Below are 12,141 nucleotides of genomic sequence, written 5' to 3'. Positions count from 1 at the left end.
TTAGAGCCTCAGCAGCGACTCCACCCAGCGGCGAACCCTCAGCCAGCCTGCAGGGGTCGCTGTTCGCACGAGAACCTCTGCAGCGACTCCACCCAGCGGCGAACCCTCAGCCAGCCTGCAGGGGTCGCTGTTGATGCGAGGACACCCCGCCCCACCCCCACGCCAGGCCACGCCCCCTCGGCCGGCTGTTTGCCGCCGCGGTTGCGCCGCCGCGGGGGCCGCGGTGGGTTCCTCCCGACGCCGCCTCGGTCCCGGTGGCCTGCAGCTGCTCGGCGACGCGACTGGCCCAGCGTGTGAGCGGCGAGGCGCGCGCTCGCCGGCGCCCGCCCTCTTCCCTCCCCCTCGCCACCTCCCCCGCCTCCCCCTCAGGAAACGACAGCTGCGCGGGGCTGGCGCCGCCTCCCGCCACCTACCACGTCCGCCCCGCCGTCGCCCGGCGCCCCAGCCCGGCCGCGGTGCTCCCCGCCTCCCCGTTAGCACAGCCGGCGGCTCTGCCCGGCTGCCGCCCGGCATGAACATCATGGATTTCAACGTGAAGAAGCTGGCGGCCGACGCGGGCACCTTCCTCAGCCGGGCCGTGCAGGTACGGCGGCGACGGTTGAGGCCCGGGTGGTGGCGCCTGGGGAGGGCGAGGGGAGGGCTGGCCCGGGGACGGCGTCGCCCGGGGTACCCAGGCCTGCCGATGGGCGCGGCCTGGCGCCCCTGCCCCGCCGGCCGTTTCCGCCTCGCTCGCCCCCACCACCGCCGGCCCGCGCCCGGCGAGGCGAGTCGGGACGCGGCCCAGGGCGTCCTCGGCCCGGGACACCTTGGGTTCACCCCGGGGCGGAGGCCTCGGTGCCCCAGCCGGCGAGGCAGGGCACGCGGAGCACCTTGGCGCCACCCCCACCCTTCCCTGCGCTCGCCCTCGCCCTCCCGGCCGTGTCCAACCGAGAAGGGAGTTTCCTTTTCCTGCCCGTCAAACGCAGAGGAGCTGCCAGCTCTGTTCCCACCAGCCCTCTCTGTCCCCGGTAGGATTGTCCCCAGAGCTTAGCAACCCGTGGGGGGAAATGGAGATTGCCTGACCCTGTCGGTGTCCCAACTTCACCAAGGATGCAGGACACCTGGGATTAAGGGTGCTCTGACCCATTCCCCCAATGGGCAGTAGAGCAGGAGGACGTGATTCACGTTGTTGTGTCCCTGGTCACATTGGTATGCTTCAGGCACACTTAGAGGGGAAAAGTTCACTGCGTCTCCTTATTCCGTGATCAAGGAAGTGTCAGCAATAGGGAACTTGGGCAGATTTTTACAGTCAACACCCACATTATGCAAACTCAGTTAAGTCTCCGAGCAGATGTAAATTTCACAACACGGGCTCGTAAACAATCTGGTATTGAAGTTAGTGACATAGGGTAGCAGCAGCCCTCTGTTCTGTAAGAAGAAAACAAAAGTAATGTCCCATGTGCCAGAATCCCACCAAACTATAAATCTCACGTGTTGCTTTATTTCTTGTTTCCTTTAATTTTATGGCCACTGTGAATATCATATTGCATTATCCTCTGCAAAAGAACCAGTCAGTTCCCCCAAGTAATAACTACCTATCTTACAAAGAATAGTATGACGAGCAGTTTGCTGTGCACTGAACATATTAGCTGCAGCCCCTCTGTCACTTTGCCAGAGAGGCCTTGTTAACCCTCCCTTTAAAAGGAAGCAGCCTCAGAGAGGGTAAATAACTCGCTTGACTTGCTTGGCTGGTATACAACCAAAGTTGCCCTCTGACCCACTACTATACTAGAAGCTGGTCTTTCCCTCAGAATGAGCATTGCAGGGTTACAGTATGTAGAAAAGCAATACGATATGGCCCCCAAGGAACCTAAAGATCCTTTGGTAAAATCTCAACACTTTATTACCAACAGTGAGTAACTCTCAGAGATGGGAAATGCCATCTCGCTTTTGACTCCCTGGACCAATGTATTGAGTGACAAGCTCACAGCCATACTTAACCCCTTTATCCTCCTTCCTCCACAGAAATGTGTGACTCAATAATTGGGGGATGAGATGAGATTTGTTAGAGTTAACATTGACTTCAGTAGAGGACCAGAGGCTGTGGTAACTTTTGTTTAGTGTTGCTTACCTGTTACTCTGGGTATTTAATGAAGATGTGACACTACATAATCCACAGTGTAATACAATTATGTGTCTCACACACTTAATAACATAATAATTCAATCTAAATTACTGAAAATATTAAAAAGTGAACCTAGAAAATGTCATAAAAATGCACTTCTCAAATGAATTTTAGTTGCTAATTGTTTCCAGTGCTCTTTAATAATAATTTAAAAAAAGTTTTTTAAGTTGTATCCTAACATGTGATCTGGCAAATAAGTTTCTCTTCAGTCTTATTTAATCACATGTTCCATGTTTAGCGTCACTGATTAGCAAGCAATAAAATGAGAAGAGTGTTTTTCCTCAGCACCTTACAGTCCAGCAGCATATAACCTGTGAACATACAGGTGGTGGAAGCAGATAGGCTGCTTAGTCAGGATGGGGGCGGCCATGCTGCAGTGCCAGGAGAGTCAGGCATTCAATTCTAATAGGATGAGGCACCAAGAGACCTTGGTGAAATAACGGAGACACAGTAGTTGTGGTTTCTTGATGTTTGTTTGTTTTTTATTTTGGAAGAAGACTATTCCAGACAAAAGAAACAAGTTCAGAGTCCTGGGGAGACCAGGCAGAAAGAGCTGTGTCCACAGGACCAGCTGAGGGTATTTGTGACTTGGTTGACAGTGTGGGCTGTCAGATTAGCCCTGGAGTAGGAGAAAAGGATGTGTGAAAAATGACTCTGGATTGTGACTTCAACCATTTATTAAGGAGGGGATGGAAACTGAGATTTCCAGTATGTCCTTTTATGTTGTCTATCAACATTACTTACCGAAAAGTTATGGTCAAACTAGTTTGAGCTGCAGTGTTTCAGAAGAAAAGGCCGGGTAGTTGAAAGCAGATTAGCAGAATGTTGATGGCTGTTGAAGCTGCTTTTATTATGCTTTTATTTATTTATTTTTATGTATCTATTATGCTTTAATTATGCTGCTTTTTACTATACTATTAGTTTTCTGTTTGTTTGACACATTCCACAGTATTTTTTAACTAAATTTACAAGGAAAAAAGGGTGTTTCTAAAGTACAACGTGAAATCCTGAAGCTGGTATATTAGTTTACACTAAAGCACTGTTTTCTTATTCTAGCCTTCGTCAATAACTAAGTTACTACTCTGAGCGATGGTGATACCGGTACAATGCCAAAGTGCCAAGTTTCATGCCGAGAACAGTTAAGAGCTGTGCAGTGACTCTTTCTTTATAAGCAAGAGTAGTAGAGAGGAAGCTTTCTCATTTCTAGATGATTTCCTTTCAAATAAAATTGCGCTTTAAAAAAGTGAGCCATTCTCTGGTCAACTTCTGTAGGTACGGACATTTTGCTCAGGCATTTTATTAGAAATTATTCTTTTGTTTTAAATGGAAACATGAGTTCACAACTATTCAAATATATAAATAGGTAGTTAAGTCTTGGTACTTTAAAAATATGTTAGGGTGGAATATATATAAGTGACTGGATTTTACTGATTCGTCCAATGCCTAGTAGACTGCTCTCAACTCAAAGACAGTCCCTTTCTTAAAGCAGTGTTAAAGGAGAGTGTATAAAGAATTAAACGTTCAGTCCTTGTGCCATTTTACTGTGCTGCAGATGAAATAGTGTGGAAAACTGGCCATCAGATTATGCTTTTTGAGAAGTTAGGCCCCCAAATATAAGATGATGGGAAATAATCCTATTTTTATAAGTTTAAATTATAGTAAATAAGTTTAATTACGTCTATTTAAAAATATAGTGTTAGCAATGTTACTGCATATCTGCCCCAGCCCCAGTTCCCACTGTTTTCTTAATCCAAGATAGCAGTTAAGCCATCCTTACTTCAGTTATTACCTGGGTATCCTGTGAAGAAGCAAAGATTGGTCTACAGTACTCTAACAAATACACAACACAATGAAGCACGGCATTTGGGTATATTTGAATTATGATAGTAAAATAAAAACTAACTTCTTGAGGTCAGCTTAAGTCAGACAAGTAATTATTCATTCCCAATACTTGGCACCTTAGCCAGTGTTAATCATTCTAGTCCTCATGTTATTTGTCACAAGAATTATTGTTCTTACCTGTATCATGTTTAATAAAAGAAAATGTATACCTTAGTATATGGGATTTTTAACACAAACCAAGCCCTGACGTTAGGGAATTCAGAAGCATAACAAAGATGCATTCTATTCTGGGGGTGGGGGAGCACTCTAGAAATAAGCAGGGCGTGGTGCCCCACAGTGCCCGAACTCAAGAGAGGAGGGCAAGAAAATGGAGCTGGAGGCCAGCCTGGCGTCCACACCTCAGCTGTCTGCTCTCAATAGTAACAACAACAACAATAACAAAATACATTGTTAAAACTTTGAGAACTAGCGAGGCTATGTTTGCTGATCTGTGAAGCATAGGTGTGAGTATAGTGAGAATAGGAATGAGTGTGAACACAAGGTAGAGCTTTTCCTGCTCCTTGAACGCCTTGCTGGGGCTGGGGCTCCTCCAGAACTGTTGTCTAAACAGCTTCTACATTCAGACTCTTATGGAAAGTTTTCTTTTGTCCGTGAGGAGTTTGCTGTTCTATTTTTGAGGGTTTGTTTGTTTTGTTCATTGTCTTCTGAACTAAAATAAACTTCATTTTTGTAGATTCCTACTGCATACGTCACTGTTGCAGTTTGCTTTCTGTTGCTGTGATAAATACCATAATCAAAACCAACTTGGGAAAGAAAGGGTTTACTAATCTCACAGCTCACAGTCTACCAGCCACTAAGTTTCTAGTCCTTAGAAATACTGTCACAAAGCTTTCCTGAATCCTAACTTGTCTCAATAAACTCAGTGACTATATCTCGAGTTTCAATCATAAACATGTTTTAATAATTTCTAATCTGTACCTTTAAATCTAGTATTACTAAATGTTAGACAAAATTGACATTTTACATACTAAAAAGGAGGCCTGTATTTTCATAATTCTTAGATAATACATTTCATTTAGTTACCTTTTAAGAGAAAACAGATCTTATTAGAAGAGTACCTCACACAAAAATTAATGATGCTGATTTTTCTGTTATTAATCTATTCTTTGAAAGTCTGTTCTTGAATATAATAGAGATTTCTTTACAGAAACGTTTAATATGCATAAAAGTGGTAATAGTGGGCCTGTGGAAAGGGCAGCTGGCAGTCATCAGAAGGAACGCTGTATGCTCCCACACCCTCAGCACTTAAATCTCTGCACAGCTCATTTCAGACAACCTGCTCTTACTCAGGATGCTGTTCCCCATCCCAGGCTGGCACCCCTGCTTTTTCAGGCTCATTCTTCCCCAGTGATGGTGTCCCCAATTCTCCTGATTCCTCCTCTTCCAAATAATTACTCTTCTGGATTTATTATGTCACTCAGAAAGAAATAGTCACCTATGCTGGTCTTCTGTTGAGCATCTTTAAATCTTTGCGTCCTTATTCTCAACTTGTTTTATTTCTTCCCTATACAAATGTTAGATTCTTAAGAACAAAAGCTTTGCCTGTTTTGTTAGAAATCTGAGTGCTTACCCTAGTACTAGCTTATGTATAGCTGCTTAATATTGTTGAGGTCCAGGGAAATGGCTCAGCCAGTAAATCACTTGTCACCAAACCTGATGTTTGAGTTCTGTCACCACAACCTATATGACAGAGGAGAGAACATACTTGTAGGCTGTCCTCTGATTTCCTGCCACTTGTGTGCATATGCACATACACACTAAATTAAACATAATTTTACATTTTAAAGAAAAAGTATTTGTTGGAGGAGTGAATAGATAAAGGAAAAATGGCAAATATTTTAAAAGCTAAGAGAAAATTTTCCTGATCATCTTTTAAAGGTAATGATCACCTAAGTGTGTTTCCTTTCCCTCTGTGCTGTCTGTGTTTTACCTAACCATTGGAGGCAAAGTTTGAACATATAAAGTTCTAATACATGCCTCTCCAAATGCTTAGACTCCTGAAGAATAAGTAAAGACTCCCCACTCGTCCTCAGGACGCGAATACAGTTTACTTGCTGACCTTGGGATCAGGGCTTGCCATTCTTGCTGCCCAGTCCTTAGTTACAGGCACTGTGCACTGCCTGTGCATGGTAGCTGGCAGGTTCGAGAGTCTTACGGCAGTAGCTTTGGCACTGCTCTTCCCAGTTTATTCACTAAGGTGACCTCTGGCCCGTGTAGGATTTTTGGAAAAGGCTATGAGAGCCATTCAGCTAAACGTGCTGATAATCCTTTGGGAGTATTGAGCCAAGAAGAGTGAGGTCCAAAGAAATGGCTATAAACCCCAGAGAAATAAAGCAAAAGAAAGGAGTGGAGGCGAAGGGGAGAGGTAAACCTTCGTCAGCTAACTAACCATTGAGTCGATTTTCCTACATTAAAGGAGATTGCCGTATATTCTAGAGGAAAATCACACATGAATAGAGCCTTGGATATCACATCTGCTGTTTATCTAAAAGTATCCAGAAGGCTCCATATGATCAGAGACTTTTTTTTTCTATTATGTAGACATGGCTGCCTGTTCTTAGCCACTGACACTGCCTGTATAATCAAAATAGGTATGGTGAATGTATTTAACTACATTTTCTGGTCTTTAAAGAGAACACCTACACTTTGGGGCTGGAGAGATACCTCAGTGAATAAAGATGCATATGCTCTTGCAGACAGAGGACCTGAGTTCAATTCTCAACACCTGTGTCTGGTGCTGACAACTCCTACTGGTTCAACCTCAGGACTTCCAGTGCTCTCTTCTGGACTCTGTGGGCACCTACACTCTCATGCTCACACATATACATACTTAAATTCTTTTTTAAAAATAAACCTTATAAAAAATACTTCTACTGTATGAATAATGTAACAAAAAGTAGGCTGTAAACACACTGTTGGAACAAACTCTGAAGAAACAACCCAAATGATGCTTTCTCAGCGGATCCCACAAATGTGTAACTTGGGTGTAGTTAAACTTCCAAGTAATACATAAGTCATAAAAGAATTGAAATATTTTAAATTTGAATAATATTACCAGGCTCTAAACAGATGTGTTTCTGTAGACAATCTTACTTAATCCCCAAAACATTTCTTGTTTGGGAAGCTGAGGCAGGAAAAAGTCAAAACCATTCTGAGCCATACAGTAAAACCTCATCTCAAAAGAATGTATTCATTGGGTTGGTTTTATGATAGATGATACAAAAGGAAAAAATACTGAAAATCTTGCCCGTGTCAGTTAACATACAATCAGCATCTGAAGTCAGAGTCAGCCAATCCAAATCTTAGTCTTTGTTAGGAATATTTATATACCATGATATACTGAATCCATCCCTTGCCGTTTATCAGAGGACATGGGTAGTCATTGTGAACTCTGCGGTGGGAGGATGGATAAAGGACCACAGGCACAAACAACGCTAATAAGCAATGACTCATCAACAAGCCTGGAGTAATTTACATGTCTAGAATTGTTGGCAGTTGATTTTTAGTCTTCAGCAGTTTCCTATGTATTTGAACTGTATTTATATACTTATAGTCTTATTTTAAATATTAACAGTTCACAGAGGAAAAGCTTGGCCAAGCAGAGAAGACAGAACTGGATGCTCACCTGGAAAACCTCCTTAGCAAAGCTGAATGTACCAAAATATGGACAGAAAAAATAATGAAACAGACTGAAGTGCTATTGCAGCCAAATCCAAGTAAGACCCCCTACTTCTCTCCCACCCTAGGTGTTGCTAGCCAATGTCTTTCAGGTTGAAAATAGTGTATTTTGTGTCTTCAGGGTTTATGGCTTTTATGTATGTTATTTAGGTTAGAAGGGATGATGAACACTTCTATATACCTTCTAATAAGTTTAAAATTAATATTATGTAGGGCTTCTGGGAGAACAGACATTTTAAATTTGACATTTTCCCATGTTATTAAACTTGGTTTTCAGATAAGCACAAAGTGTTGAGAATCAGTCAGTAGCCTTGCACATGAGATGCACACTAAGTTTAAAAGAGTGGACTGGCTAGGTGAGCCTCTGATGCAGCAAGCTGACCGAAGTGGACCTTCAACTAGAACCAAATGTACTGACATCTAGTCTCTTTTTTTCCCCATTATTTATTTATTCATTTTACATCCCAATTGCAGCCCCCCTCCTCCCAGTCTCCACCTCACATGGCCCCTCCCCATCCCTCCTCCCCTCTCCTCTGATAAGAGGGAGTCCCCCCCCCCCCCAACAACCTGCTCTGGCATATCAAGTCACTGCAAGACTAGGTGCATCCTCTTCCACTGAGGATAAGGCAGCCCAGTTATGGGAACAGGATCCACAGGCAGGCAACACAGTTAGGGACAATGCCGCACCCCCAGCCCCTGAGTTGTTAGGAGTCCCACAAGAAGACAAGCAGTACATCTGCTACATATGGGGGGGAGGGCCTATGTCCAGCCCCTGTGTGCTCCTTGGGTGGTGGCTCAGTCTCGGGGAGCCCCAGCAGCTGACTCTGTTGGCCTTCTGGTAATTTTGTTAAGGAGCAGCTCTTTAAATACCAAATCTAAAGAGCAAAAGCAGCAGTGCATGCTTTCCTTTCCACACTGATACTGTGAGCACGTTGTAAAATTCCATTGTCTTAAACTTCAAGCATTATAAAAATACTAGTAATTGTGTGCCATTGTAGTTAAATTGTTAGAACCTTTTAAAAATTCAGTGTGCAAGCCTTGAGTAAAGCTTCTTATCTTTGGACACCACAGACACAGTGCAGTGTTTCTTGCTCATTAACATTTAAATTATATACAGCTATACTTTAACACTACTACTGGTTCTTTTTCTACTCAGGGCCCCACACATGTAGAATAGTCTGTATACAGTTTGTTTTCTGAATGACAAGTGAGCTCAGTGATTGGCGGCCGAGGGGAGGCGTATAACACAGTATCCGTTCCAGCCTTTTCTCCATTGTTTTCCAGGAAGTAAATCAGGGTGATTGTTTTGTGCTCTAGTTATAAAATTACATGGACTTAAAGTAACCTTTTATTTTTCCTGAAAGTCCTATAATTTAGGTATTTTTAAAGAACTATGCATAACTATATAATGTTATAGCAGAAATGCCTGCATAATTACAGTGAATAACCTAATGAAATGAAATAGTATTTGCTAATATACCACATATTTACTGAATCAAAACAATGTAGGATTATTCACCTTTTAGCTCTTGACCATATAGGCAAAAAGCAATTAGAAATGAAAATCACAATTAGAAAATTGAACCCTGGTCAGTATTTCATGGACAGATATTTCAAAATGACTCACTTTGGTTTTAGTAAAGGTTTTGGAGTTTAGTTCTTGTTTTGAGGTAGGATATCTCTATATAGCTCTGGCTACTTGGAACTGACGAAGTAGATCAGGCTTGCTTCAAACTCACAGATAATCCACCTCTGCCTCCAAAGTCCTGAGACTAAAGGCATGCTCCTGGCTAATTAAAAAGTTTTTAAGTTCTGTTTTACAGTTCTTGTAGTTTTACAGCAGACTGTGCCAAAAAAGCAAGTATTATTCTGACATTCTCTAATTCACATATTTTATGTGTTAGAATTAACAGTTTAGCCAACTTCTGAATTATTTCCATTACTATTTTTTCGACCTTTAAAAAAACAAAACAAAACAAAAACCAAAACGCCAAACCTTTTCACCTGTAATTTAGGAAGAACCCAAACATCAGCTCTGATTACTGCATGCGTCTTCACATGTGTGCACCCCACCCCACCAAAGGGAAAAAAAAAAGATTTTAGCTGACATACTGCTGACCAGTCTGAAGACTATTCCAAGGCGGGGTTGTGTCCCTTAAGCTCTGGTCTATGTTTAGACTCTGGAAGAGAGAATTACATGTTTATGCCAAAAGGTTGTCAGATAGGACTCTTAGATCTTACCTAGGACTCTTAGACCTTAGATACTTTGTATCCATATTTCCCTAACTACATATCTCTGATTTTAAAATCATAAGTGTAATTTCAGAGGAGGTTAAAGGCAACTTCACTATATACTAAATTTATAAATTTCTCTTCGGAAATGTAAAATCTTAAAAAAAATACCCAAATAACAAGTTTGATTTTAGAATATTTGTTTTTGTGCCTAGCTATATTACCAGATTTTTGAACTATAACCTTTAGAGATTATATAATTAGCCAGCATATAATTAGACTTAAAGAGACACACTTGAATAAATGCTAATTTTGTATTTTCAAGAGGTAGTAAGTGGCTAGAAGAGGAACAAGCTTTTTAACTAATGTTGCTAGTTTATTTTAAACTCTCTCCATCTGTTCTGGTTTGGGGAGTAAAGGTCTTTGCTGCGCAGTGGCCTCTAGCCTTGGATGGCAGTGTTCCCCCCTCTACCTCCCGTTGCTGGAGTTGCCGGCCTCTGCCACCATGCCTGGCTCTGTCACTCTCTCGAAACACTGATATTCCTAACCTCTCTCCTAGATGCCAGGATAGAAGAATTTGTTTATGAGAAACTGGATAGAAAAGCACCAAGTCGTATAAACAACCCAGAACTTTTGGGACAATATATGATTGATGCAGGGACTGAGTTTGGCCCAGGTACAGCTTATGGTAAGTCTAAGTGGAGGACTTTCTGAATGGAAAGATTTCTGTATTTATATTATACTATTTAAATATGTCAACATGTGATCGAATCAGTTTTAATTTCAAGTCTATTATGATAAAATTTTGATGAGAAAAATAGAACATTCACATCTCTCTTAGAAAAATTAAATGAATTCATGTTCTTAATTGGTCTGACATGACCTGTGTTATAGTACTAATTGTTATAATGTCTTAGATTAAAACTTTCAGTGCTTATTAATTTTATATTAAAAGTGCTTCACATGTAAATGTTTGGCCAGACCACATTACTTTTGTTTACCTTTTGGATGTTAGCAACCAGAGTATGTTAAATATTCACCATCCCTGGATACGAACTAACCCAGCTTTGTTAGTTGCTGTGCTTGCTCTGTGCGCATCTGTGTGCATGTGTGTGCCTATATGGATGTGTGTGTGCATCTGTGTGCATGTGTGTGCGCATCTGTGTGCATGTGTGTGCCTATATGGATGTGTGTGCCTATATGGATATGTGTGTGTGCATCTGTGTGCATGTGTGTGCCTATATGGATGTGTGTGTGCGCATCTGTGTGCATGTGTGTGCCTATATGGATATGTGTGTGTGCATCTGTGTGCATGTGTGTGCCTATATGGATGTGTGTGTGTGTGCATCTGTGTGCATGTGTGTGCCTATATGGATGTGTGTGCGCATCTGTGTGCATGTGTGTGCCTATATGGATGTGTGTGCCTATATGGATGTGTGTGCCTATATGGATATGTGTGTGTGCATCTGTGTGCATGTGTGTGCCTATATGGATGTGTGTGTGTGCGCATCTGTGTGCATGTGTGTGTGCATCTGTGTGCATGTGTGTGCCTATATGGATGTGTGTGTGCGCATCTGTGTGCATGTGTGTGCCTATATGGATGTGTGTGTGCGCATCTGTGTGCATGTGTGTGCCTATATGGATGTGTGTGTGCATCTGTGTGCATGTGTGTGCCTATATGGATGTGTGTGTGTGCGCATCTGTGTGCATGTGTGTGCCTATATGGATGTGTGTGTGCGCATCTATGTGCATGTGTGTGCCTATATGGATATGTGTGTGCATCTGTGTGCATGTGTGTGCCTATATGGATATGTGTGTGTGCATCTGTGTGCATGTGTGTGCCTATATGGATGTGTGTGTGTGCGCATCTGTGTGCATGTGTGTGCGCATCTGTGTGCATGTGTGTGCGCATCTGTGTGCATGTGTGTGCCTATATGGATGTGTGTGTGCATCTGTGTGCATGTGTGTGCCTATATGGATGTGTGTGTGCATCTGTGTGAATGTGTGTGCCTATATGGATGTGTGTGTGTGTACTGCAGTGTTTATGCACAGGTCATAGGACAATTGGCAGGAATTATCTGTCTTCCATCATGTGAGTCTCAGGGGTCAAACTCAGGCTGTTGGCCGTGGTGCAAATGCCCTTCCCTAGTGAGTTGTCTCTGGGC

General features: G+C 42.6%; 1 protein-coding gene across 3 annotated transcripts in view; it reads left to right on the top strand.

Annotated features, from left to right (window-relative positions):
• Positions 1-131: 131 nt before the first annotated feature.
• Sh3glb1 (SH3 domain containing GRB2 like, endophilin B1) overlaps positions 132-12,141 on the top strand; it is a 33,834-nt gene continuing 21,824 nt past the window's right edge. Inside the window, exons 1-3 of one of the 3 annotated variants that reach the window (XM_034499358.2) lie at positions 132-583; positions 7,641-7,782; positions 10,536-10,664. In XM_034499358.2, coding sequence (XP_034355249.1) covers positions 134-583; positions 7,641-7,782; positions 10,536-10,664 — 721 coding nt within the window. In that variant the 5' untranslated portion in view covers positions 132-133. The remainder of the gene's footprint in view (positions 584-7,640; positions 7,783-10,535; positions 10,665-12,141) is intronic. The other 2 variants (XM_034499359.2, XM_034499362.2) reach the window with 2 other exon arrangements.

The sequence above is a fragment of the Arvicanthis niloticus genome, chromosome 4, assembly GCF_011762505.2.
Source record: "Arvicanthis niloticus isolate mArvNil1 chromosome 4, mArvNil1.pat.X, whole genome shotgun sequence".
NCBI lineage: Eukaryota > Metazoa > Chordata > Mammalia > Rodentia > Muridae > Arvicanthis > Arvicanthis niloticus.
Note: the sequence above shows the minus strand (reverse complement) of the source record. Positions and strands in the feature narration are given on the sequence as shown.